This window comes from Amphiura filiformis, unplaced genomic scaffold, assembly GCF_039555335.1.
Source record: "Amphiura filiformis unplaced genomic scaffold, Afil_fr2py scaffold_295, whole genome shotgun sequence".
In the NCBI taxonomy this organism is placed as follows: domain Eukaryota; kingdom Metazoa; phylum Echinodermata; class Ophiuroidea; order Amphilepidida; family Amphiuridae; genus Amphiura; species Amphiura filiformis.
This window is the reverse complement of record NW_027305759.1, coordinates 2,641-30,534: the sequence shown is the minus strand read 5'-3', so window position 1 is coordinate 30,534 and position 27,894 is coordinate 2,641. Positions and strand designations below refer to the sequence as shown.

The 27,894-nt window shown below is 38.2% G+C and overlaps 1 protein-coding gene across 1 annotated transcript; it reads left to right on the top strand.

Moving 5' to 3' along the window:
* Window positions 1–660: 660 nt before the first annotated feature.
* On the top strand, window positions 661–26,481 carry LOC140145462 (uncharacterized). Its single transcript, XM_072167173.1, has 9 exons — window positions 661–793; window positions 3,431–3,520; window positions 4,827–4,946; window positions 5,774–5,884; window positions 6,819–6,935; window positions 21,031–21,171; window positions 22,098–22,193; window positions 23,105–23,329; window positions 24,621–26,481. The coding sequence occupies exons 2-9, from the start codon at window positions 3,457–3,459 to the stop codon at window positions 24,683–24,685; spliced, it is 939 nt and encodes a 312-aa protein (XP_072023274.1). The 5' UTR covers window positions 661–793; window positions 3,431–3,456; the 3' UTR covers window positions 24,686–26,481.
* Window positions 26,482–27,894: the final 1,413 nt, after the last annotated feature.

Genomic DNA, 27,894 nt, shown 5'->3' with positions numbered 1-27,894 from the left:
TTGGAGTATTTCTTTAAACAATATTAATAGGTGCGAAAGAGCTTATGCAAATATTGGCGGAATAGTAGATTTATGACACAAATGAAAGTGTAATGGCCGAAATGCACTAAAATGCAAAATTTGTGTTGTTATTTTACATACATGTACTAGTAAAATACAATTTTGTATACAATTATAGAAGCTCGGTATTATATAATTTTGGAAAAACGTAAGTTCAGCGCAATTACAAATAAAATATTGTATTCATTGTATTTTTTAAGTGAAAATGGTTTCATAATTTGTTCATGATAATTTTCCTTTTCCTATCACTTAATTTAGAAACAGCCGTTAGTTTTACTCAATAAACTGCAGATTACATGTTTTGTACGAATCCACACTTCTCTGTACGAATCCACACTTAACTGTAGATTCGTGCAGAAAAGTGTTGATTCGTAGAAAATAATTTACAGTTTATTGAATAGACTGACGTCACAGCAATGGTTTAATTAACTGCAGATGGTTTAGCAGCCCAAGTGGTAAAACTGGATAAATATGACTGCCACCCCACTCGCCTTAATTGAAAAGTGTCACGCTTTATTGAATAGCAGCGTGGTCAGTGACGTTCTGTCTGTATATAAAGACCGATTATCATCTGATCGTCCCACCTGGTCTCACCTTTGCTGAAGAACAGTTACGTTGTATTTTGAATCAATTGTCCAGAATCAGCGTCGACAGTTGAGCCTTAATTGCAACGCCTTCCAGGTTTTCTGGCAATCATTTTTCCTGATCTGAGTTTTGCAGTGCAACTAAACAAGTAAGTGCCCTAGAATGTTTTTCTTTTTAGTATTGTAATATTAATTACAAAATTTATTTCAGTTTAGCGTACTGAAATCTGTTCTACTTACAGGCCCCTTCAGTGACGATCGAAAAAATAATCAAAATTCAGATTGCAGCAATGATTATCCTAGTGAGAGAAATGCCGAGTGCTTTGCATTTAGCTTTACATGATTTTTATGTTTATATAAATTGTCAGGATCCGTTTTAAAATCCTTCATTTTCATTCTTTTTACGCACCATGTTCACAAGATCAAAAACGCGTTCCGTGTTTTTTTTTCAAACGTGTGCCCTGTATAAAACCACGTCGAGTGATTGATAACTCCTTTTTTTGTATTGCGCTACAAACCAATCAAAGAAATATTGTCACCATATATTAGAACCAAATACAGTACGTACTGATCAAATTTTAGGACTCGTTTTTTTTTTGGATTTTTTTATTAGAGAATCTTGCATGACAAAAACTTGTTTTATTATATTATTGATATCTTGATTACGGAACATTAATTTATATTTAGATTTTAATCTTAACTATCTGGCACTCGCTATTCCATTTCATTTTTACTCCAAATTGAAGCTAGTATTAAAAAAACCCACAAAAAACACACCCCAAGGTTTCTTGCCATCGGTGCCGATATGCTTGTTTATTCTAAGAGCCATTTGCCAGTTTATTCTAAGAGCCATTGTGCGGACGTGATTGCAATCACTGATATTGCATCAAATTGCATGTATAACTATATAGCCGTTTTGAAGTTAAAAAAGCAATTGTGTAAGTTGATGCGGAGCCGAATGGTTAGGGCGCTGGACTAGCTATGAATCTCTGATTTGAATCATTTTTGTGGGTTCGAGTCCCTGTGTGGTTGAATTAATTTTTCCCTCTTTTTCTCATTTTTCTGCAAATACCGTGTACTTTCATTCTGGACAAAAGTAATTCCACTTTTTTGAAAACTTCTAAGAAAATACTGTGTGCTGCAAAAATGATTTTCAATATACATATTCAAAGCCACTTTTCTCTTTTCTTTTCCACTCTTTCTTTTTTTCCAAATTCGATTCACAATATCGGTTGTTGTATTTGTTATTGTTGTAGTTATTGTTGTATATTATTGCGCAACAGGGTAATATCCGCATCGATATTGTGAATCGAAAAAGATATCAAGGCTAATTTAAAATCAACACATTTTGCAGACGGTGGCTGAAGTGTCAATAGATTTTAAAATTTAGACAATCCTATAGAAAAAATGTCGAAAAGGGCGTTTGCTCCCCAGCATCAGGCCCGTTGCCGCTCCTCATGACCCCCTCATATACAGCCTGTCTAAAAAAAAATTGTGCAAGTGAAAAGCGCCCTCTTTGGCAATTAGAAAATACCGTTGTGACATAATGCTTACATCAACGTCACGGGCGCAGTCTTAGCTCTCAAATGCTGTTTGTTTTGTTCTATTTGCTTGTTCCAATTTTGAGATATGTTTATTTAACAACGAAAGGGTAAAATCACAATTGTGCCACTTTTACTAGGGAAGAGAGCTGTACATGTAAATCAATGATAGTTGATGTTGATGCGTCTAATGCACTCCCCCTTTGGGGCGCATGTATTAAACGCATCAACATCAGCACGCGTGCATTATTTTGTCTAATATCTCTCCCAACAAGTAATACGCGTTCATTAACCTATAACATGTATAAGTGCGCAATATTTGTTTGTCTTTTAACATGTCTTAAGTGACTAAAAGAACAGTATTTACCATGATAAAATCATTGACATGCACATGTATTTAATTTTTACAGCAGAATGTGAAATATTTATTTATCTTTTAATCTCTTTTAAGTGGTAAAAGAGAATCATCATTCCTGCATCATGATAAAACAGTAAAAACATTCAAAAACATTTTGTATTGTGTAATTGATGCATTGTTTTAATTTCACGAAGGAACTCTTGATAAACTTGATGCTATCACTGTTACATGTAAAGCCCTCTTCCCTAGTAAAAGTGGCACAATTTTGATTTTACCCTTTCGTCTTTAACTAAACATATCTCAAGATTAAAACAAGCAAATTGAACAGAACAAACGGCATTTGAGAGCTAAGACTACGCCCTTGACGTTAATGTCACAACGGTACTTTCTTTGCCAGAGAGGGCGCTTTTCACTTGCACAATTTTTTTTTTGAGACAGGCTGTATACCTCCCCCTGGATGACACACGAGCTACGCAAGTTTCATGTCTTGAGCATGTGTATCGATTTTCTATTATAGGTACGCCCCGGTACGCTTGGGTTCATGCTCTGCATGGCTGTTTGACAAAGTACCAAAATCTGAATTTTGGTGATTTTTACGATCGTCCGGATGAGCAAATCACTGAATGGGCCTTTAATTCGATTATTACATAACTTCGGCAGTGAACAGTGGCTGTATGCTGAAGATTACACTGCAATAACAATTGTTTTAGTTCCTAATACACTAATATACGCAAAATAACGGCTAAGCTGGTTCCCTTAAAACACGCTATGAGTTCAAAATCTAATGCGAAATGCGGTTTTGTTCATATTATGTAATTTTTAAAATTGTATTTCTAATTATAAACTTAACAAAGCTCTTATTTGTTTTGTTTCTTTCCTATCTTCAGATACACTTTGTTACCAATCACACAACATGAAGGGGTTTGTCATTTCGTACGTGGTCTTTTTTTCTGCCGTTATTATAAATTCAGTTTGGGGTGAGTAAAACAAAAGTCGATCTGTATTCGTAGTAATGGTAGTAATGTAACAGGATTAATTACCATAGCGATAGGGGAAAACTAGACGTCCGCTGTAAGTCTGCAACGCATCATTGATTATCAAAGAATAGGCCATGAAAACATGAAAGTTTAACGAATCGACCTGCCGAAGAGAGTAGAAAGGCCATCAATTGCGGTCACGACGGACGGAAATGGGGTCAACTATTATGATCCCATCAGGCAGCAGTGATTTGTTTTTCCAAGAATGTCTCTAATTTAATAAGGGAAATAAGTGACAGGCATGACATGTATGAAAATTAATAACAATACGCTATTTACATAAGAATGTGGACACATGCAAATTAGCTATTGTTATATCCTGATTCCCTTATCCATGGTACAGCCTACTTATAGTCAAGAATTATTTCCCCTATCCGCCACTGGGACAAGGGAATATAGAAAATGCGTGGGAAAAAAGAAAAGGAAGGAAGCCCTAAGAAAGAAATACAAATCAACACAGAGAGTAGAAAAGAGCCTACAGAAAGAGGAAAATCACATAACAAGCAACGCGTCGGACAGAAACAAGAGAATAAATAAAATACATTATACAGAACAAGCCGCGAAAAAACTAGTAACAATCTTCGAAAAAGTACTTGGAACGTTAGGCACACTCTGCCGAAATTCCATGCTGAGAATTTCTTATGATCATGGAAATGACGTATATTGTGTACAAAACATGACATCTACAACAATGATCTACCATTCCCCTCTCCCCATCAATCAATGTTGGAGCACAATGGGAAACTGCTGAAGACATTGGCATTTCTCAACATTGCACGGGGGTGAGGTGGTGACAGTTTTCCCTTTTTTTTACACGCAATCGTTCCAAGACTTATTTCGAGGATTTTATATAATGATTAATGAGTGGCGTAGCCATGCAGGACTTTTCTTCAGTGGGTGAAAGTGGGTGCAATGTCACCGATCTTCAATATCTCGAAAATTAATTGGAAGAATACCCGTATACGTATTCTGAATCCATTCTATTTCGACTCATTTCGGCCCATTTCTCTCAACCCATTTTGATCCTGATCGACCAATTTCGATCTTTACAACTTCTCATAATTTATATAGATAATACCTAGCCGCCATATTTGGTGTATTTGTGAAAAACACATTTGTTTAAACTTTGACACAGTTTACAATACTTATATAATTATACTAAGTTTCACCCATTTCGCATTTAGTATACGTCAATTTCCAGGCTGCAGGTTAACTATATTATATGACATTTTGTTACTTTTTCTAGCATGGAAATGTGAGGATCTGGCAGGTACTGATTATTGTACCGAAAATAAAGGTGATTGTGACGACCCCAACGACCAATATTTCAAAGATGCATGTTCCCTAACGTGTGGAGTTTGTAAAGGTAAGAAAAACATTTTTTATCTTTCTTGCACAACACTCACTAAAAGACCTAGCACGGAGCATATGAGCAACAGAGTAATCGACCGCAAGCAGACACATTATGAGGTTGCAGTTGCATTACTAACGCGAACATATTATATTATGACAGGTATTATAATGATTCACCAAGCGCTTGCTCTTGAATGCCGATCTGATTATTCTGATATAAATCTTGTGTATGATGTCAGAATAATGATGTAGCGATAGATCTTGAGTTGAAAGTTGCGCATCTACTTATGACGAACTTGTCAAAGAGGTTTACCCCCGGGTTTAGAGTATACACCACTAAATACAAGTCTCCTACACCCTGGGAGGAAAAAATCAGTGTTTCAAACGAGGAAACATGCCGCAGTACGACTTAATTCAATACATTAGAAAAAGCTTAAAACCCAACTATTAGGCCCTGATTCATATTTAATCCTCATTTAGGCCTGGGAAATAGATTGTCTGTGTAAAATGAGCAGGATCCGACTTTTTATGTCGATTTGGCTCAACTTTCAAAATATATTACATTTTAGAAACACCAAGCTGTTTGTGAGGTGGCGTAAGCTGTATAGGCTATGGGGTATCTAGTCGGCATTTTCTGGAAAAAAAATGCCGGACTCCGTATATAATTTCTACAATGGATGTCTTCATCAGACCTTAGACTTGCAGAAAAGGCAAGTTTTGAAGAACTGAGTCAATGGGGGCTATTTACTGGTGTGCACCCGTTACCGATACCGATCTGATTATTCTGAAAATCATTGTGCAGGCTGCTGGTTAACTATAAGATTTTGTTACTTTTCTTAGTATGGGAATGTGTGGATCTGGAAGATGCTAATTATTGTACCGCATATAAAGACACATGTGACACGGACCAATATTTTAAAGTTGACTGTCCCAAAACGTGTGGAGATTGTGGTAAGAAAATCATTTTTATCTTTATTGCACTAACTATTAGGAAGTAGTAACTTTAACAGTGTAAATCACGAAAGGGCCTTGGCACCCGAGTAATGAAGAGTAAGCCGACCCATTTTGAGGTAGCAGCTGCATTTCTAATGCGAATTTTATTATATAGGGTCCACAACTTATAAGTTAACCCTTAAATATTTTTTAAAATATAAATATTTGCCGAATTGTAAACTTGTAAAAGGTATGAGTAGCCTTATTTGTTTTACACAAATGGACCAAATTATAGCTTCACACGTCATTGCGTTACGTCACAATGGTTCATTATGTAAAAAAGAGACCGTTTTAAACAGTCTTAATGTTGCATTTGAGTCAATAGGAGTCAATACTCTCAAACAGTACAGTAGGTCAGGTTTATTCATGTGTTAAAGAAAATTGACTCAGGTGCAACTTTAGAAACGGCCTCTTTTCTTACACAATTAACCATTGTGACTGAATGCAATGATGCGTGGCGCTGTAAATTGGCCACATGTTTAAAAAATATAAGGGTATACATACCTTTACATTTTTTTTCCGACTTATTTTAAACACTTACTTTAAAAAGGAAATGGGCGTACCAAAGAAAAGTGCCCATGATGCAGGGTATTGTAATTTTTGACATCAAGTAAATAACCGCAGATTCCGTGGGACCCGAACTAAAACGTCGATGTTATTGTAGCCTTTTCCTGAGTGGTTGGGATGTTTCTCCTATGTATTAGTGTCCGTACAGTTAAAACTCTCAGCGCACAGTATACCTTATCATAGTCCACTCTTTGGGTTGCTTGTCCTTGGGGTGGACTAAGGCCTGGCGGATGGTGTTGACTGGTTTAGATACCGTTTTGATATATATTCTGAAATTCTTTTTGCAGGCGGCAGGTTAACTATGATATTTTGTTATTTTTCCTAGCATGTGTGGATAGGAGCGATTTTTGTCGTGACGAAAATAAACATTTTTGTGACGATGACGATCATTTCAATTATGCATGCCCTGTAACGTGTGGAATTTGTCCAGGGGGTCCACAAGGTAAGTAAAGCATTTGTATCTTTCTTGAACTAATTAATATGAGAAAGTAGTTTTAACAGTAAATCACTAAAGGGCTTACCCCGGGGGCTTCAAGTAGCGCGGAGCATTATGAGCAGCAGAGTATTTGAGAGTATTAAAACCCACACATTTTGATATTAGCAGCTGCATTTGGGACGCGCCATTAGATATTATCGGGGGGGTAGGGAGTTTTTGAAGAAATTTTTTTGCCTCACTGATGAGTAAAAAAAATTTTGCCTCCCAAAGGCAGCGAATTTTTTTTTTGACGCCTTCGGCGGCAAAAAAACCCAAAATTCTGCCTGACCCAAACTTCCTAGCTACCCAATAATATCTAATGGTGCGTCCCTTACTAATGTGAACATAATATGACAGATAATGATTTACACCAAACGCTTGCTCTTGTACATGGTGAATGCCAATCTGATTATTCTGATAGGCCTATAATTCTTTGAGCACTGAGGCTACAGGTCCCGGTCCCCGCACTCCGTGCATCCGCGGGTATTCATGCTCGTCGAAAATTTCGCGAAATAAGAAACGCGATTCGCGAAACACACAAAAAAGGGGTGTTTTTTCAAACCACGTGTTCGCGAAATTGAAAAAAAAAGGTATTTTCATCGAGCAGACTCTGCGTTTCTGTCAGAAAAGGGTATATTAGAAATATAGTTCGCGTTTTAGCGAAAATAGGGGTATTGTCGAAGGGCAAATAATTCGCGAAATCGCTAAAAAAAGGGGTGTTTTTCCCCTAAAAACTTCGCGAAATGAGATGCAAAAGGGGGTGTTTTTAAAGTTCACCGACAAGCATGAATACCCCCGGATGCACGGAGTGCGGGGACCGGGCTACAGGTTAACTATAAGGGAACAACCCAAAAGTTCGATGAAGCCATATAAACTAAAGTCCTTTCGTTAGGGAGGGAGGGGGTCAAAAAGTCCGATTACGTTTGTAAAAAAGTAGTTAAAACATCGGTCAAAGTTAATATTTTTTAAGGATTTAATATATCATTTTAAAATTTTAGTATTTTCTGAGGTACGATATCGACATTTTCCAGTGGTTGCTTCAAAATAATTTTAAATCAATATAGAGTGCAGTACTGGCAACCTGCAATTTGTAAGTTCATATTTTTAATCAGCTGTACCGCACCTTGATTCTTTTTTATTTGAAAATCCAGCAAGTCATAATTTTTTACGTGCCAAAAAAGGTATGAAGATAAATATTTTAAAATAAAATAGAATATTGGTTTCTTCCACAAACGTGTTCAATATCCTTACATTGTGGCACCCCTCCACATCCCCATCCACGATAGCGACGGTCCTGTATCCTATGAATCCGGGTTGGAATTTTCGATATTTGAAAACTTACGTTAGAGGGGAGGGGGGAGGGGATAACCTTCTAACGAAAGGACTTTCGTTTATAGGGCTTCATCGAACTTTTGGGTTGTTCCCTAACAAATCACATATTTTTAATCTAGAGACAAATGTCTACTCATAATTATATTTTTGTTAAATTAGGTCCTCAATTATGGTCAAATTTATCACCAAATTTGGTAAGAATTAAAGTTAGTATATTTCGGTCCATATTTTGACAAAATAGTAACTAAAAATATTTGTAACTGGATTATTGTCTCTAGAATAACAATGGACTTACATGTATGCAACTCATTTAGAAGTGTAAGAGTAACTTGTAAAAATTGGTATTTGTTTTTAAATTTCACAAAAAGATAGCGAAAATAAAAAATTCCAGCCAAGCAGGATCCTGTATAGGCCTACACCCTTAAGACCCTTTTGTTCAAGGCAAACACAAATTAAATTGGTATGGTAATAGCTTAAATATGAAGGATGTGCCAATCGTCATTCGATATTTTTTCATGTAAAGCTTTGGAAATGTGATGGTGAAAATGATTGTGGAGACTACGCTGATGAGCGATCTTGTCCTACAGGTACGAGCACGTTTTTACATAATAAATATGTATTACATTATTGTTTAAATGGCAGCGAAGAAAAGTAGCCGGAAGAGGTATTCGAAACGGTGACCTATGGATTGCGAGTCCAGTGTTCTACTCTTTGAGCTATCTCTGGTTCTTTGATGGGAAAACACATATCAAAGAGGTGACACTAAATTCACGGTTGTTATTAACAACGCAAACCTATGACGAACTCCATTAGTTTGCCTTAAAAGCGAGGCAAACTATCGATCGGAAATGAATAATTCACACTAAAACAAGTTAGCTCGCCATTGTATCATGTATTGAGGTCACCACATATCCATAAAGGTGTCGTTAGTGTCTAGTCACGAATTTTCTCACCGATAGCTTCACATTCGAGGCTAAAAACCACTGCATTCAAATTCCAGTCGGATTTGCTGTAAAAAAGAGTAAAATCGGGATACCGGTAACGGGTCAACTACTAGGATCCAATTAAATCATTAGGGGACGTGCCGCAAACATGGGTAGCATTTTTGGCGTTTTGGTACCTGAATGACCCGTCTTTCTAAGACACTTTTGCCATATGGACTGTCTTTTTTTCCAATTTTTTTTGGAAAATAGCTAAATTTTGCCTCAATTTTAAAAATGTCTCTAAATTTTTGTGGACTGTTTGTAGAAACTAAGACAATTTGGGTTAAATTTGGCCAAACATTTTGACTTCTTTTGGTATATCGATGGGTTCACCTTTTAAAAGAATGGTATAATGATGGGTCTATTTTCAGCACACCCCTACCCAAACCGAACTTGAGAACCCTCCCCCAACCCATGAGACAGTAGTCCGATAGTGGTGTGTTTTACATAGAAGCTCTTACTCATTTTATATAAAGTAATAATATTTGTCATGAGGAAAAGCCATTCGAAACTTTCTTTATCCTTAAACGTAGTCTAGTTGAAATCGGGCAAATTTCACTAATATTTTTGTGTCTGTTGAACCCTTCTCATATGAAACGTGTTTTATTTTTGTTTCGAAGTCCCAAGGCATGTCAGGGAGCTCAAAATAGTAACAAATTATTAATCCCGAGTAAACAGTTTGACAACCGCACCTTAAAAACATTTTTATGGAGATTAATATCCAAGGCTACAATATGATGCTTACTAAACTTTGGCTTAGGTTTTTTACCGTATCCGAAGTACGAAATCTATTTTCGCTTTAACCAACATATCTGAACAATCAAAAACCACACTTTCATAAAATAACTTTTATTTTGTAACCACGATTTAAGAGTATAATCATAAGTAATTTTAATATCCTGACACGTAAGGTAACAGAGATATGATGATGGAGGAACTTTTTGAATGACCCCCGTGTATGACATTTTGTTGGTTAATCCTGCCAGCATGACATTGTGTGGATATAACGATAGATCTTGTAAATAGCGCCTCTTCTCCCGTGGTCTTCTCATGACGACCGATTTGATTTATATTCTGAAATTCTCTTTGCAGGCTGCACGTTAACTATGATATTTACACAGCCGTGACGTTAGTCACGGCTGTGTCTTTTTTCTTACAGGTTCTTTCTTTCTTTCTGCCGACCACTACATTTGCTCTAGCACTTACATGCTTACACCGATTTTGACCTAACTTAGTCACAACCATCATTGACCATGCCCCTACATGTCCTATGAAACTCGTGGGGTCAAAGGTCACACAGGGGTCATAGGGGTCAAAAACGTGATTTCAACTCAAAATGCTTCTTCTCTCACAGATTACGTAGGACAGTGACACCACTTGCACACATGCATTGATATTATCCAGTGTCTATGGGGTCCTCACAGATTTGGGGTCAAAGGTCATCAAGGGGTCACTTCCGGTATAAAACGAAAAACCTTCAAATTTTTTTATTTGCTAAGAAGAACAGAGAACAGTAACGGTATGTTCACACATAAATTGTAGTTACCCTGTGTATATGTGGTATTTTTTTTATTTAGGGTCAAAGGTCATTAAAGGGCTACTTCCGGTATAAAACGAAATACCTTTAAAATGCTTCTTCTCCCACAAATTACGTAGGACAGTGACACCACTTGCACATATGCATTGCTATTACCCAGTGTCTATGGGGTCCTCACAGATTTGGTGTCAAAGGTCATTAAGGGGTCACTTCCGGTATAAAACGAAAAACCTTCAAAACATTTTATTTACTTTTAAGAAAAACATAGGACAGTAACGGTATGTTCACACATGAATTGTGGTTACCCAATTAATATGTGGTATTTTTTTATTTGGGGTCAAAGGTCATTAAGGGGTCACTTCCGGTCTGAGACGAAAAACCTTCAAAATGCCCCTTCTGCCACAAATAACATAGCAAAGTGGTGCCACGTGCACCCATGAATTGACATTAGCCAATGTCTATGGGCGTTTTCATATATTTTGGGGTCAAAGGTCATTAGGGGTCACAACACGGCTGTGTTCGTGGTCTTAGACCACAGCTAAGTCTAGTTTCTTCTTCTTTCTTCTTAAAACCGCCGTGACGTTAGTCACGGCTGTGTCTTTTTTCTTACAGGTTCTTTCTTTCTTTCTGCCGACCACTACATTTGCTCTAGCACTCACATGCTTACACCGATTTGGACCTAACTTGGTCACAATCATCATTGACCATGCCCCTACATGTCACATGAAACTCGTGTGGTCAAAGGTCACGCTGGGGTCATAGGGGTCAAAAACGTGATTTCAACTCAAAATGCTTCTTCTCCTACAGATTACGTATGACGGTGACCCCACTTGCACACATGCATTACTATTACCCAGTGTCTATGGGGTCCTCACAGATTTGGGGTCAAAGGTCATTAAGGGGTCACTTCCGGTATAAAACGAAAAACCTTCAAAACTTTTTATTTGCTAAGAAAAACATAGAACAGTAACGGTATGTTCACACACAAATTGTAATTACCCTGTGTATATGTGGTATTTTTTTTTTAGGGTCAAAGGTCATTAAGGGGCCACTTCCGGTACAAAACGAAATACCTTTAAAATGCTTCTTCTCCCACAAATTACGTAGGACAGTAACACCACTTGCATACATGCATAGTTATTACCCAGTGTCTATGGGGTCCTCACAGATTTTGGGTCAAAGGTCATTAAGGGGTCACTTCCGGTATAAAACGAAAAACCTTCAAATTTTTTATTTGCTAAGAAAAACATAGGACAGTAACGGTATGTTCACACATGAATTGTTAGTACCCAATTCATATGTGGTATTTTTTTTATTTGGGGTCAAACGTCATTAAGGGGTCACTTCCGGTATAAAACGAAAAACCGTCAAAATTGTTTATTTGCTAAGAAAAACAGGACAGTAACATTAGCCAATGTCTATGTTCACACATGAATTGTGGGTACCCAATTCATATGTTGTGTTTTTTTTATTTGGGGTCAAATGTCATTAAGCCGTGGGTCACTTCCGGTCTGAGACGAAAAACCTTCAAAATGCCCCTTCTGTCACAAGTAACATAGCAAAGTGGTGCCACATGCACCCATGCATTGACATTAGCCAATGTCTATGGGCGTTTTCATATATTTTTGGGACAGAGGTCATTAGGGGTAACAACACGGCTGTGTTCGTGGGTTAGACCACAGCTTGAGTCTAGTCTTTACACAGCCGTGACATTAGTCACGGCTGTGTCTTTTTTTGCACAGCCGCCATCGGCGCTGTGCATTGCCAAATTTTTACTTCCGGTCTCAGCGTTCTTGCACAGCCGCCATCGGCGCTGCCACCACTACATTTGCTCTAGCACTTACATACTTACACCCAGTAACAACCATCAGTGGTGACCATGCCCCATGCATGCATTCAAGAGGTCAAAAGGTTTTACCTGCGTTCTTCTTTCTAACGCCACTTCTTCTTCTTTCTGTCAACATCATGTCAACATCATTAAATCAGCCATCGTAGCCACATGTTTTCAGCCATGTTGATCATAGTTGGTCACTAGGACTATTGGGTGGTGCCACAGATGTCACATGATCAACTTCCGATCAAATGTCATCCACTTCCGGTCAGTGGCCAAAACGTGATTTTCACTAAAAATGCTACTCCTCCCACATATAACATAGCATCGTGACGTCACTTGCACACATACATCACCTATAGCCAGTGTCTAAAAGTCCTTCACAGAATTGGGATCAAAGTTCATTAAGGGGTCACTTCCGGTAAAAGTCTGAAAAATTTGTAAAAATATTCAAAAAATCACTGTCTTTACATATTACCTAGCAGAGAGTCGCCATTAGCACACATGCATCGCTACTAGCTAAGGTCTTTAGGATGCCTACAGTTTTGGGGTCAAAGGTCATTAAGGGTTACTTCCGGTCAAAAACCAAAATTATCAAAAATGTTTTAAAATTTTTATCTCAAAATGTAAACAGACCAGAGTAATATAATCATCATACATGAATCAGTGTTACCTGATGTATGCATGGTATTTTTATTTTGGGGGTCAAAGGTCATTAAGGGGTCACTTCCTGTTTTTAGCTAAATAACTTCAAGAATTCTTATCTCGACAACTAAACATGGTAGAATTTTTTGAGTAAAATTGGAACAATGCATTTTGTCGTTGTACATAAGGTTTTTTCTTTCATTGAGGTCAAAGGTCATTAAGGGGGTCAAAAGGTCAATCATAAATTTAAAAAAAAATCAAAATCCATGTATAAGTTCCGATTAAGCTGAAATTCACCAGGAATATTCCTTATGACATCCTAAGCACTATGTAATATTTTGCGGGGTCAAAGGTAATTAAGGGATCACTTCCGGTTCTCACAGATTCATTTGTCACTGCTGGCTGTGCATCCTCGCGGTCGCAGGCGAACGCAATCAGATCTCGTTACCTAGCCGGGACACCGGCTAGGTCTTGTGATGCTATCGGATCTTTACACAGCCGTGACGTTAGTCACGGCTGTGTCTTTTTTCTTACAGGTTCTTTCTTCTTTCTTTCTTTCTTCTTTCTTCTTTCTGCCGACCACTACATTTGCTCTAGCACTTACATGCTTGTACTGATTTTGACCTAACTTGGTCACAACCATCATTGACCATGCCCCTACATGTCATATGAAACTCGTGGGGTCAAAGGTCAAGCAGGGGTCATAGGGGTCAAAAACGTGATTTCAACTCAAAATGCTTCTTCTCTCACAGATTACGTAGGAGAGTGACACCACTTGCACACATGCATTGTTATTATCCTGTGTCTATGGGGTCCTCACAGATTTGGGGTCAAAGGTCATTAAGGGGTCACTTCCGGTATAAAACGAAAAACCTTCAAAATTTTTTATTTGCTAAGAACAACATAGGACAGTAACGGTATGTTCACACATAAATTGTAGTTACCCTGTGTTTATGTGGTTTTTTAAAATTTAGGGTCAAAGGTCATTAAAGGGCCACTTCCGGTATAAAACGAAATACATTTAAAATGCTTCTTCTCCCACAAATAACGTAGGACAGTGACACCACTTGCACACATGAATTGTTATTACCCAGTGTCTATGGGGTCCTCACAGATTTGGGGTCAAAGGTCATTAAGGGGTCACTTCCGGTATAAAACGAAAAACCTTCCAAATTTTTTATTTGCTAAGAAAAACATAGAACAATAACGGTATGTTCACACATGAATTGTTGTTACCCAATTCATATGTGGTATTTTTTTATTTCGGGTCAAAGGTCATTAAGGGGTCACTTCCGGCCTGAGACGAAAAACCTTCAAAATGCCCCTTCTGCCACAAATAACATAGCAAAGTGATGCCACGTGCACCCATGCATTGACATTAGCCAATGTCTATGGGGTTTTCATATATTTTGGGGTCAAAGGTCATTGGGGGTTACAACACGGCTGTGTTCGTGGTCTTAGACCACAGCTAATTCTTTACACAGCCGTGACGTTAGTCACGGCTGTGTCTTTTTTCTTACAGGTTCTTTACACAGCCGTGACGTTAGTCACGGCTGTGTCTTTTTTCTTACAGGTTCTTTCTTCTTTGCACAGCCGCCATCGGCGCTGTGCATTCTTTTTACCGCGTTCTTCTTTCTTCTTCTTCTTCTTTCTGTCAACATCATTAAATCAACCATCGTAGCCACATGCTTTCAGCCATGTTGATCGTAGTTGGTCACTGGGACTATTGGGTGGTGCCACATATGTCACATGATCAACTTCCGATCAAATGTCATCCACTTCCGGTCAGTGGCCAAAAAGGTGATTTTCACTAAAAATGCTTCTTCTTCCACATTTTACATAGCACCGTGACGTCACTTGCACACATGCATCGCCTATTACCAGTGTCTAAAAGTCCTTCACAGAATTGGGATCAAAGGTCATTAAGGGTCACTTCGGTAAAAGTATGAAAATGTGTAAAAAATATTCAAAAAATCACTGTCTTTACAAATTACATAGCAGAGAGTCGCCATTAGCACACATGCATTGCTACTAGCTAGGGTCTTTAGGATGCCTACAGTTTTGGGGTCAAAGGTCATTAAGGGGTTACTTCCGGTCAAAAACCAAAATTATCAAAAATTTAAAAAAATTTTATCTCAAAATGTAAACAGACCAGAGCAATATAAACATCATACATGAATTGGTATTACCTGATGTATGCACGGTATTTTTATTTTGGGGGTCAAAGGTCATTAAAGGTTCACTTCCTGTTTTTAGCTAAATAACTTTAAGAATTTTTATCTCAACAACTAAACAAAGTAGAATTTTTTAATCAAAATTGGAACAATGCATTTTGTCGGTGTACATAAGGTTTTTTTTTTCATTGAGGTCAAACGTCATTAAGGGGTTAAAAGGTCAATCATAAATTTAAAAAAAAATCAAAATCCATTTATAAATTCCGATTAAGCTGGAATTCACCAGGAATATTCCTTATGACATCCTGAGCAGTATGTAATATTTTGCGGGGTCAAAGGTTATTAAGGGATCACTTCCGGTTATCAACAAAACCGCCTGGTGGCTGTGCTCGCGGTCGCAGGTGACCGCAACCAATCAGATCTCGTTCTTCTTTCTTTCTTCTTTCTGCCGACCACTTCATTTGCTCTAGCACTTACATGCTTACACCGATTTTGACCTAACTTGGTCATAACCATCATTGACCATGCCCCTACATGTCATATGAAACTCGTGGGGTCAAAGGTCACGCAGGGGTCATAGGGGTCAAAAACGTGATTTCAACTCAAAATGCTTCTTCTCTCACAGATTACATAGGACGGTGACACCACTTGCACACATGAATTGTTATTATCCCGTGTCTATGGTGTCCTCACAGATTTGGGGTCAAAGGTCATTAAAGGGTCACTTCCGGTATAAAACGAAAAATCTTCAAAAATTTTTATTTGCTAAGAAAAACATAGGACAGTAACGGTATGTTCACACATAAATTGTAGTTACCCTGTGTATATGTGGTATTTTTGTATTTAGGGTCAAAGGTCATTAAGGGGCCACTTCCGGTACAAAACGAAATACCTTTAAAATGCTTCTTCTCCCACAAATTACGTAGGACAGTAACACCACTTGCATACATGCATTGTTATTATCCAGTGTCTATGGGGTCCTCACAGATTTGGGGTCAAAGGTCATTAAGGGGTCACTTCCGGTATAAAACGAAAAACCGTCAAAAATTTTATTTGCTAAGAAAAACATAGGACAGTAACGGTATGTTCACACATGAATTGTGGATACCCAATTCATATGTGGTATTTTTTTATTTGGGGTCAAACGTCATTAAGGGGTCACTTCCGGTATAAAACGAAAAACCGTCAAAAATTTTTATTTGCTAAGAAAAACATAGGACAGTAACGGTATGTTCACACATGAATTGTGGGTACTCAATTCATATGTGGTATTTTTTATTTGGGGTCAAATGTCATTAAGGGGTCACTTCCGGTCTGAGACGAAAAACCTTCAAAATGCCCCTTCTGCCACAAGTAACATAGCAAAGTGGTGCCACATGCACCCATGCATTGACATTAGCCTATGTCTATGGCCGTTTTCATATATTTTGGGGTCATAAGGTCATTAGGGGTAACAACACGGCTGTGTTCGTGGGTTAGACCACAGCTTAGTCTAGTTCTTCTTTCTTCTGCTTCTTTCTTTCTTCTGGCAACAAATTTCAAAATGCTTCTTCTCCTACATGTTACATCCTACAATGACGTCACTTGCACATATGCATCGGCTATATCCAGTGTCTATATGATATTCACAAATTTGAGGTCAAAGGTCATTAAGGGGTCATTTCCGGTATAAAACCAAATATCTTCAAAATGCTTCTTCTCCTACATGTTACATCCTACAATGACATCACTTGCACATATGCACCGGATATACCTAGTGCCTATAAATTATTCACAGAATTTGGGTCAAAGGTCATTAAGGGGGTCATTTCCGGTCTGAAAGCTAAAAATATTCAAAAAATCACTGTTTTTACAAATTACATAGCAGAGTGTTGTCATTAGCACACATGCATTGCTACCAACAAGGGTCTTTGGGGTGTCTACAGTTTTGGGGTCAAAGGTCATTAAGGGGTCGCTTCCGGTCAAAAACCAAAAATCATCAAATATGTTTATTTTTTTTTATCTCAAAACGTAACAAGACCAGAGTTGCATAAACTTCATATATGCATTAGTGTTACCCGATGTGTGCACGATATTTTTATTTTTATGGTCAAAGGTCATTTACACGTCATTTCCGGTTTTAAGCTAAATAACTTCAAGAATTTTTATCTCCATAACTAAGCAAAGTAGATTTTTTTATTTAAACTGTAACAATGCATTTTCGCGGTGTATATGAGGTTTTTTTGTATTGGGGTCAAAGGTCATTAAGGAGGTCAAAACGTCAAATTTGCAAAAATGTTTAAAATTACGGAAAAGTAGCTGTATCTCAGCCTATGGAAGACGGATAAAGCCCCTACATGCTACAGTGACGCACCATTATTGGTATGAGATGTCCATAAACTTTAAGACTAGCATTTCCGGCTCCGGCTAGGTCCAGATCTGTAACCAGATCTAGTTCTTTCTTTCTTTCTTCTGTCAACATCATAATCAGCCATCGTAGCCACATGCTTTCAGGCATGTTGACCATACTTGGTCAGTAGAACTGTTTGGTGGTGCCACAGATGTCACATGATCAACTTCCGGTCAAATGTCATCCACTTCCGGTCAATGGCTAAAACTGGGATTTTCACTAAAAATGCTTCTCCTTCCACATATTACATAGCACCGTGACGTCACTTGCACACATGCATCATCTATGCCCAGTGTCTAAAAGTTGTTCACAGAATTGGGATCAAAGGTCAATAAGGGGTCACTTCCGGTCAAAAACCAAAATAACTTCAAGAATTTTTATCTCGACAACTAAACATAATAGAATTTTTAAATTAAAATTGGAACAATACATTTTGTCGTTGTACATAAGGTTTTTTTTTCATTGAGTTCAAAGGTCATTAAGGGGGTCAAAAGGTCAATCATAAATTTAAAAAAAAATCATAATCCATGTTTAAGTTCCGATTAAGCTGAAATTCACCAGGAATATTCCTTATGACATCCTAAGCACTATGTAATATTTTTGCGGGGTCAAAGGTAATTCAGGGATCACTTCCGGTTCTCACAGATTCATTTGTCACTGCTGGCTGTGCATGCTCGCGGTCGCAGGCGAACGCAATCAGATCTCGTCTTACAGGTTCTTACACAGCCGTGACGTTAGTCACGGCTGTGTCTTTTTTCTTACAGGTTCTTTCTTCTTTCTTTCTTTCTTTCTTCTTCTTTCTGCCGACCACTACATTTGCTCTAGCACTTACATGCTTACACCGATTTTAACCTAACTTGGTCACAACAATCATTGACCATGCATGCCCCTACATGTCATATGAAACTCGTGGGGTCAAAGGTCACGCAGGGGTCATAGGGGTCAAAAACGTGTTTTCAACTCAAAATGCTTCTTCTCTCACAGATTACGTAGGACAGTGACACCACTTGCACACATGCATTGTTATTATCTTGTGTCCATGGGGTCCTCACAGATTTGGGGTCAAAGGTCATAAAGGGGTCACTTCCGGTATAAAACGAAAAAACTTCAATTTTTTTTTATTTGCTAAGAAAAACATAGGACAGTAACGGTATGTTCACACATATATTGTAGTTACCCTGTGTATATGTGGTATTTTTTTATTAAGGGTCAAAGGTCATTAAGGGGCCACTTCCGGTATGAAACGAAATACCTTTAAAATGCTTCTTCTCCCACAAATTACGTAGGGCAGTGACAACACTTGCACACATGCATTGTTATTACCCAGTGTCTATGGGGTCCTCACAGATTTGGGGTCAAAGGATATTAAGGGTCACTTCCGGTATAAAACGAAAAACCTTCAACAATTTTTATTTGCTAAGAAAAACATAGGAGAGTAACGGTATGTTCACACATGAATTGTGGTTACCCAATTCATATGTGATATTTTTTTATTTGGGGTCAAAGGTCATTAAGGGGTCACTTCCGGTCTGAGACGAAAATGCCCTTCTGTCACAAATAACATAGCAAAGTGGTGCCACGTGCACCCATATATTGACATTAGCAAATGTCTATGGGCGTTTTTATATATTTTGGGGTCAAAGGTCATTAAGGGGTCACAACACGGCTGTGTTCGTGGTCTTAGACCACAGCTAAGTCTAGTTTCTTCTTCTTTCTTTCTTCTGCCGACCACTTCATTTGCTCTAGCACTTACATGCTTACACCGATTTTAACCTAACTTGGTCACAACCATTATTGACCATGCCCCTACATGTCATATGAAACTCGTGGGGTCAAAGGTCACGCAGGGGTAATAGGGGTCAAAAACGTGATTTCAATTCAAAATGCTTCTTCTCTCACAGATTACGTAGGACAGTGACACCACTTGCACACATGCATTGTTATTATCTTGTGTCTATGGGGTCCTCACAGATTTGGGGTCAAAGGTCATTAAGGGGTCACTTCCGGTATAAAACGAAAAAACTTCAAATTTTTTTATTTGCTAAGAAAAACATAGGACAGTAACGGTATGTTCACACATAAATTGTAGTTACCCTGTGCATATGTGGTATTTTTTATTTAGGGTCAAATGTCATTAAGGGGCTACTTCCGGTATAAAACGAAATACCTTTAAAATGCTTCTTCTCCCACAAATTACGTATGACAGTGACGCCACTTGCACACATGAATTGTTATTACTCAGTGTCTATGGGGTCCTCACAGAATTGGGGTCAAAGGTCATTAAGGGGCCACTTCCGGTATAAAACGAAAAACCTTCCAAAAAATTTTATTTGCTAAGAAAAACATAGGACAGTAACGGTATATTCACACATGAATTGTGGTTACCCAATTCATATGTGGTATTTTTTTATTTGGGGTCAAAGGTCATTAAGGGGTCACTTCCGGTCTGAGACGATAAACCTTCAAAATGCCCCTTCTGCCACAAATAACATAGCAAAGTGGTGACACGTGCACCCATTACATGAATGCATGCACATTTATCATTTAGAAGCGTAACTTGTAAAAATTGGTAATTGTTTTCAAATTTCACAAGATAAAAGATAGCGAAAATAAAATTAAAACATTTCCAGCCAAGCAGGATCCTGCATACACCCTTAATTTCCCTTTGTTCAAGGCAAGCACAAATTAAATTGATATGGTATTAGCTTAAATGTGACGGATGTGCCAATCGTCATTCGGTATTTTTTCATATTAGATGCAAACCTTGGCATGCCAGAAGGCATCAAAAAAGTTTGCATTCCTCTTGAAGCTCCAAAGTCAGGGTCAGTCGATCGGTATTTTATAAGGTTTATCATGTTTATCAAGCTTGTCAGTCAGTAGTCATGGTAGTAGGAATTACAAACAGGCAAAATATTTTTGCGAATTTGATACCAATTAGGGTCTATATTAAAATTCATATATGGAAAAAAAACCGCGGTCCTATTTTTTCATATTTGAGTCGATCGAAAAGTGCAATGCAAACAAGGGCATTATTACCTTCTCCTCCACCTCATGTACCTTTTTTTTTTTCCCACCGGAAAAATCCCCACTACACTACTGGTGCAGCATGCTATACCAATCCGTAGTCCTAAAATTCTGATGTTGTATAGCTTTAATTTTCTCACTATGCAGTTGCTCCACCCCAGAATGAAATTTCCCTGATCGGCAAACCTACCAGCCAAAGTTCTACACATGCTTCCCAGGGCACCTCTGACCACGCAGTGGATGGCAACACCAACGGATATTATTTCTCTGAGTCTTGCACACATACAGGTGAGTGCGAAAGTTGATTTATAACTAACTTTGTTACAAAGGGATGTAAAGGGAGCTGACATTTTCTTCGGAAAGGGGGGGCCGAAATTTACAAAAAGTCTGCGTCAATGATAAAATTGCAACCCCTATTTCGGCAACAAAATTTTATGGTCCCACACCACCACCGATACCCCTTAGGCTAAAATTGTCCCGGAAAATTGTATGAAATCTGTCTTTTGAATAAAATAAACACACTATCTGAAAATACCTAATGTCTCGATTTTGTTGTTAGTCTGGCAGCGCAAAAGATGTCTACTACATGTAAAAAAGACTAAAATGCAACTTGTCTGTTGTATTTTCTCAGTTTCTGTAGCCTTCTCCACTACGTACGAAGCGACAAGGATTTATCAGTCTGAGCAACCTCGGACTAACTACAATCTACGAAAAAAGTCCTTGGAACGCTTGGTACACTCTGTCGAAATTCCGTGCAGCATTTCATATGATCATGGAAATGACGTATATTTTTCCTGGGAACAAGCATGACATCTACAACAAGGATTTACCCTTCCCCTCTCCCCCATCAATCAATGTTGGAACACATTGGGAAACAGCTGAAGACTTTGGTATTTCTCAACATTGCACGGGGAGAGGGGGTGACAGTTTTCCGTTACTAACACGCCCCGGGTAACACGCAAGCGTTTCAAGACTTTTTTCGTTGATAGTAGGTCCTGTGGTACTTTGTCGGCCCTGGACAATCCTAGGCCTATACATAGTCATTATTATCTAGCACTATACATGCTATGGTCATAGTTGTCGCTACAGCACTAGGGCAGACACTTTTTTAAATTGTATATATGTATACACGAGTATAATTATTAATGATTCAAAATGATTTGATGCAACAGACCAATATAATAATGTCCTATTTATTCGTTTCATGTGTTCAGCATTTAATAATGTAGGAAACCCTTGGTGGGCCGTTGACATGCAGCAAGACGAATGTGTTGATAAAGTTGTCCTCTACAACAGAGCCGATTGCTGTGGTAGGTATAATCTGGTAGGCTTACAACCAATGGCGCATGGGGCAGGGGCACGTGGCCAACCCGCAAACGATTTGAAAATTTACTCCCCCAGGCTACGTAGTAGGTTTACCCGCTGTGCGTATGCCACTGAAATGTATATATATGAAACGTGACACATGATGTACGAGCTGAAAAAAATTACAAGGCTGACAGGCCATTCAAACTAAGGGGCGCACCATTAGATTTCCAGGGGGGGCATGGGAGTTTTTGAAAAAAAAAAAATTTGCCCACTAGTGAGAAAAAAAAAACTTTGCCCACTAGTGAGACGAAAAAAAATAATTTTTGCCTCACTGATGTGTAAAAAAAAATTTCCCCACCCAACTTTGTATAAAATGTACATTAAAATTGAAAAAAATAACTGCGGCGAAAAAAAAATTTGGTGCTCTTGGAGGCGAAAAAAAAAAAATTCCGCCGCCTTCGGCGGCGAAAAAAAATTCTGCCTGACCCAAACTCCCATGCCCCCCCCCCCCTGAGAATCTAATGGTGCGTCCCTAACCATGACATTTAGAATTGTTTGTGGAGATTATCCAATGGCTACTTGGCGATATCGCATCCGACAACTCCCGGCAACTCCCTTACCCACAAACCTAGAGAAACGATTGCGCACCGATGCGCCCCCGTCGATTGCAATAAAATCACGAAATCTTACTAGGGGCCAGTGTGCCTATAGCCCCCTTCGGGGGCAAAGGGCGTTACGATTCCATTGTACCATATAAAGTCATACTAGAATTTTTTCTCAGTTTGAATTTTATCCCTACTTTCCACCATTATGAACAAAATCAACGTATAGGATATAGGTTCCTGTACTAAGCAAACGTTGACGGAATCTCAAATCATATCCAGATTACGAATATTATTATATCCTTTTGCAGAAGAGCGACTTGAAGGGGCCATTGTACGAGTAGGATCCAACCCTGAGTACGGACAGAACCCAGAATGTGAAAGCCGAGTATCAATGGATCAAATCAGTTCTCCCGGCGATCGTATCGAAATAGAATGCAATCTGAGTGGACAATACATTAGTGTTGAATTACCAGGGTTTGATCTTCTGACACTCTGTGAAGTCAAGGCAACCTCGTGCAGTGGAAACGACAAAAGTAAGTATTTTGTTCGCAATGGTTGCCCTAGCGCAGGAACTATTTGTCCACATGTTAGCACATTTGCTTGGTTTAATATTCATGAGAATGCATAGGGCAGGAGTTGTAGCAGAGGCATGCACTCTCCGTTTAGTATGTAAGAAGGCATGTCATTGGTCCTGCTGTATGATATCCCGGGATGATATCACAATTGCTCAGTTTTCAGTTCATCACTGTTCATTGACTATTATCTGTATTAGATCAGATAAAATGCAACTGTTCGTCATCCCTCAATCGCGACTCGCTACTTCGTGGATCGATGTCGCAGCGAAGCCGCTCGTCGATCCCTCCCTCGATTTTGAGTAGTCTTTGACAAAGACTATAACAACTGGGTCAAAAACAACAAAAAGAGTCATCAAAATGTACAAGGCACAGTCTTTCCCCGGGACTCTTTCTTGACCCATGTCAGTGAATTTCAACAAAGTTGCACACGATATGCACTGCATGATTTGTGTGTAGAAAAACATCAGATAATATAATGCGTAGGCCTATTATATTTTCAGTGATTTTCATTAATATTCAACGGATTTTCATCGTTAAAATGGGAAACTTGGGTGTAACTGTGTTACTTTTACCAAGCTTTGTCGGATAAATTGAAACTCAAAAGTAACATTTGTGATGGTAGGCAATATGTAACCAGTATAAATAAAGAATGCAGCTGTTTATTTGGACCAGGCATTATTGTTATATTGAGCAAACAGAGGAGAACTTGATAATTTTAGCGTAATTTCTCGAAGACAAGTTTACATGGTAAAAAATGTTTGTCTTTGGGTATTGAAGAGAACATTTTCAATTCTCGTAGTTTTGTCCAGTTCTCATCGGTTTGAAAGAATTCTCATTTTAAATTTCCACTAGTAAGTGTTAATTGATTGTATCAGATGCTATTTAACTTTAGCAGCAGACTTATTCAAAATATTTAAACGCAGTCATTTGGCAGTTGTCGTGAGTTAGCCTAACCGCGGCTAACTGCTACTTATTTGCTTGACGATGCATATTTAGTGAAACACAGTTGTCATGACATACAGTTAGAATCTGCTCAGTATTTATTTGCTTGACGATGCATTATTTAGTCAAATACAGTTGTCGTGACATACAGTTAGCCTAACTGCTTTTTGTTTGCTTGACGATGCATATTTAGGAAAAAGGCAGTATTTGTTTCGTCATTAATATTTTGCATTTACTACGTTTTTACTTGTGAGGGAGTTATCCTTCTGTTCAATAATTATGCATTATATCTTATCTGTGTTAACAGGGATGTCTGAGGAAACACGTTTATTGAATTGGCTGAAGCGTGAGCTTGAGACTGACAGTGAGTAACATGTGATTCGACCACGTGCAAGTTAATGCTGAGATAGACTATGGACACCTTGGATTCATAACACATACAACAATTCTTTTTAAGTACAAACCTGCAGAGCCAAATACTCCCATCGTCATGCAATGTTGTACTTTTGAATGCTGTGGTTAAAACTTCAGCATATGGTAGTCAGATAGTACTAGGAGGGAAGGGTTCTTCGAAAATTTCGTACGGGTATGTGCCATGCAGACTTTCGGATGCTGAATTTCTCTATGCCTACTTTTGCTGGTTTTGCTGTTTTCGTCACACAAAAAACACCCAAATGTGTACTACTTGGGCGATTTAGGGACACTTTTGCCCAAGTGCGCCCATTGGTCTCCACTGAAAACTCGCCCATCGATATATACCAAAACCGCTGAAAAGGTACGTGGCACGTCCCCGTATACCGTCAATAAGAGGGACCCCCATAGTGCTATACCCATCGAACACCAAACGTTTCCTAGCAAAAGAGCACACAAAGGTTGCCAGAATATGTGAGGTTTACGTTATCATGGTTATACCTCCACAACAACGCTTTGTTGCCACAAAACGTATCAAAATGTTGTTGAAGTAACAAATCCTTTTGTTAAAAACGTTTGCAAAAAATATAATTTAGGCTTACAATAACATTCGACAACGGCTGTAGGGACTATAGCTTTAAACCAAAAAATAAAGGCATGTATTAAAAGTCTTACTTCATACTAGCATGAAAGTCTTACTTCATAATAATATTCTTTGTTCAATCGATTCAATGTTGTTTTTCATCCTGTGATTTTTAATGAAGTTTGGCTTTTATATTATACATCATGGCACATTCTAAGCTTGTATGTGGTTCTTAGAAGTATATATATATTTTAATTGTACCATGTATTTTGCGATTTTCTACCAAATCCGAAATCATTAGGGTTGCGATAACTTGGAATCGCTATATTCTATCACGCACTTGCCATGCTTACCCATAAATGCCGATATTGTTGGCACATGCTTTCCTTGTGGAATTTAAAGTTGTGAATGTTACTAAATTTACATAAGATTAATAATACAAACTTAAAAAGCAATTTCGACAAAAATAAGAAAGTCAAATGTTATAAGTTTTAATAGCAAATTTAGCTGCTTTCGGCTGCCAAATGTAAGTTATTAATATCTAAAGCAAAAGTGAATTACAATAATTCACCAACCTTCAGTTTCATACAAGCAACTGCAAAGCTAGTGCTGTTTTGATAGTATATTTTATTTGGGTACATTCTACCTTAAAATCACTTACTGACCTAGGCATAGGTAAGCCTAGTAAGTCTGCTGTTGCATTGAAATCACACGCATGCTAATACATGTATATGTTTACTGTCGCATAATTGTATCGTAAATATTATTAATGCATAAAATCTGCGCATGTTTGTTATTAAACATGCAGATGTGTCATTTAGTTAAACAATCAAGGGTCGATCTCTATAGTTTCTTCTCAGTAACATGTATATCATAGGCATGGAATGTATTAATTATCTAAATGAAAGCAACGTTTAAAAACTAACCAACGAAACGAACATTCTACTGTCACCAAAAGACTCACTTTACAAAATTTAATTATGTTTCAACAACAAATATAATTTTGATGACTTTGACAATTTTATACAAAGAACTTGTCAACTTTTAAACTTAAAAACCCTTTTAAACCGCATTTTTTCCCAGTCTCACAAAAATACCCCCCCTTTTCGGTAAAAATTTCCCCAATCTCACAGAAAGGCCCCTTTTTTTGGGTTCTCACCAAATGACCCCCTTTTTTTTTTTTTTCTTCTCCCCGATAATCCCTTAAGTTTTGAATTGGTGTCCGCACAGGCCAAACCTTCAACGGTGGAAGCCGGGGTTACACACCGATGATTTTTAGATATTTGTTTTTATCAAACCATGGGCTCGGGTCCCTGAAGCCATGGTACGCAACTGCGATTCAAAGATTCATACTAACAAACTAACAAAAATCCAAGAATAAACATGTAACATTCATTAAAAACAATATGAAAGCAATAATTAAAATTTGTCTTTTTGTATTATTTTATCAGTGGTTATAATGGCTGTCACATAGGGAAAGGGACTTGTGTCCCGATTGGGCCAAGTACGTGACTTTTACACGGAAAAACAGTGGCATGATCGACACGGGAATTATATAAATGAACATTATTTCTCACCAGGTTCACCGTAGTAAATAATAAAGGAGAAAAGTAGAAAAAGTGATCCCGCCTGGGAATCGAACCCAGGGTCTCAGGTTTACGAGACCACTTGGCCACGAGAGCTTCATGATTAGGCTGGTTGAAATTCGAACCCATAAGCGGTCACTTAAACTTATCTCCTCCCCGCAAATAGCCCATAGTAGCTAGGGCCGTAAATGCGAGAAATAAATTGCCATCCTCCCTGTGAGGAAATATTACACGGAAAAACAGTGGCATAATCGACGGGAATTATATAAATAAACATTATTTTTTACCAGGTTCGCCGTCGTAAATAATAAAGGAGACAAGTAGAAAAAGTGATCCCGCCTGGGAATTTTTTTTTTTGGGGGGGGGAGGAGATAAGTTTAAGTGACCGCTTATGGGTTCGAATTTCAACCAGCCTAATCATGAAGCTCTCGTGGCAAGTGGTTAAGGCACAGGTCTCGTAAACCTGAGGTCCTGGGTTCGATTCGTGACTTTTAGTCACATTTTCTTCCTCTCTATCTTCTGCCACTAGTTTTGTTCTGACTCCCTTTATGCCCAGGCCAGTAAAATTGGCTCCTAAAGCTAGAAAGGTAAAAAAAAAGCCAAATTGATTTTGTCACAATGCATTTTGCGAAATACAAGAACATGTTTCTTGAACTGGGCTCAAATTAAATTGTAAAATTGGTCAAATTTTGTTTAAAACCACACATCAATATTCCTCTGTCATTACGATTCAGGAAAAGTATATATATATTTGCATGGCAAAATTACCCGTCTCCTCCGCAGCCAATTTGGTTTCGCTCCATCGAAATCAAGCTGGCCACGGAAGAGACTACCCTCCTTTGTGTTTGTTCATTTGTGTATGGAGAGCCATTATTGGAGTCTATAATGACTTAGGCTACGCTCTCAGCTAGAGTCCGACGCTGCATTGTACTAGAAATACCTTTTCTGTGAAATCGCTATAGAGCCAACCGGGAACACGTATTCGTTTTGAAAATATAGCA

Coding starts and splice junctions, on each gene's coding strand:
- LOC140145462 (XM_072167173.1), top strand. CDS start 3,457: ATGAAGGGGTTTGTCATTTCGTACGTGGTCTTTTTTTCTGCCGTTATT. Junction 21,172..22,097: donor TGAGTCTTGCACACATACAG/GTGAGTGCGAAA, acceptor TCATGTGTTCAG/CATTTAATAATGTAGGAAAC. Junction 23,330..24,620: donor GTGCAGTGGAAACGACAAAA/GTAAGTATTTTG, acceptor CTGTGTTAACAG/GGATGTCTGAGGAAACACGT.